General features: G+C 47.1%; 1 protein-coding gene across 1 annotated transcript in view; it reads right to left on the reverse strand.

Moving 5' to 3' along the window:
* The window catches only part of LOC119581980, a 1,870-nt gene that overhangs the window by 796 nt on the left and 537 nt on the right, over window positions 1–537 (reverse strand). Inside the window, exon 2 of the mRNA XM_037930169.1 lies at window positions 74–448. Within this exon, the coding sequence (XP_037786097.1) occupies window positions 74–448 (375 nt within the window). The remainder of the gene's footprint in view (window positions 1–73; window positions 449–537) is intronic.

Consider the following 537-nt stretch of genomic DNA (forward strand, 5'->3'; position numbering starts at 1 on the left):
TCTCCACAAAACGCACCCATTAATTATCTGATGACTGGAAAACCTTTAAGTTGTGCCTCAAGCACTGACTTACCTGGCAAGCAGCACATGCATCTGTCGCCGATACACCCTTCCGCGTTCACATATCCTTTGCATTTTGACACTTTGGAGACACAGTATCCGCCAGCCACCAGGCACGAGTTGGTGATGTTGCAAGCAGGGGCGCAACATTTGCACTTCTTATTTTGGTTTTTGCATCCCAGTATGATCTTCCTTTCGTTCGCCTGGCAACTTTGCGAACATTTTCCTCCGTACGATTGGCATTTGAGTTGCAACATACAAGGTGGAGCGCAACATACGCAAGTTCTCCCTGAACATCCTTTTTCTATGATGCGTTCTCCCTTCCTGCAGGACTTGGCGCAGTAACCGTGGTATTTCCCGCATTTCTTCTTGAAATTGGCCGCACAACCTGGTGAGATGACATGGAAAATGTATATCCGCTATAAAAACAACAACTGAATTAACAAGTGCTTTACCTCACCCCCCCCCCCCCCTTTA

Source organism: Penaeus monodon, chromosome 15, assembly GCF_015228065.2.
Source record: "Penaeus monodon isolate SGIC_2016 chromosome 15, NSTDA_Pmon_1, whole genome shotgun sequence".
Taxonomy (NCBI): Eukaryota; Metazoa; Arthropoda; class Malacostraca; order Decapoda; family Penaeidae; genus Penaeus; species Penaeus monodon.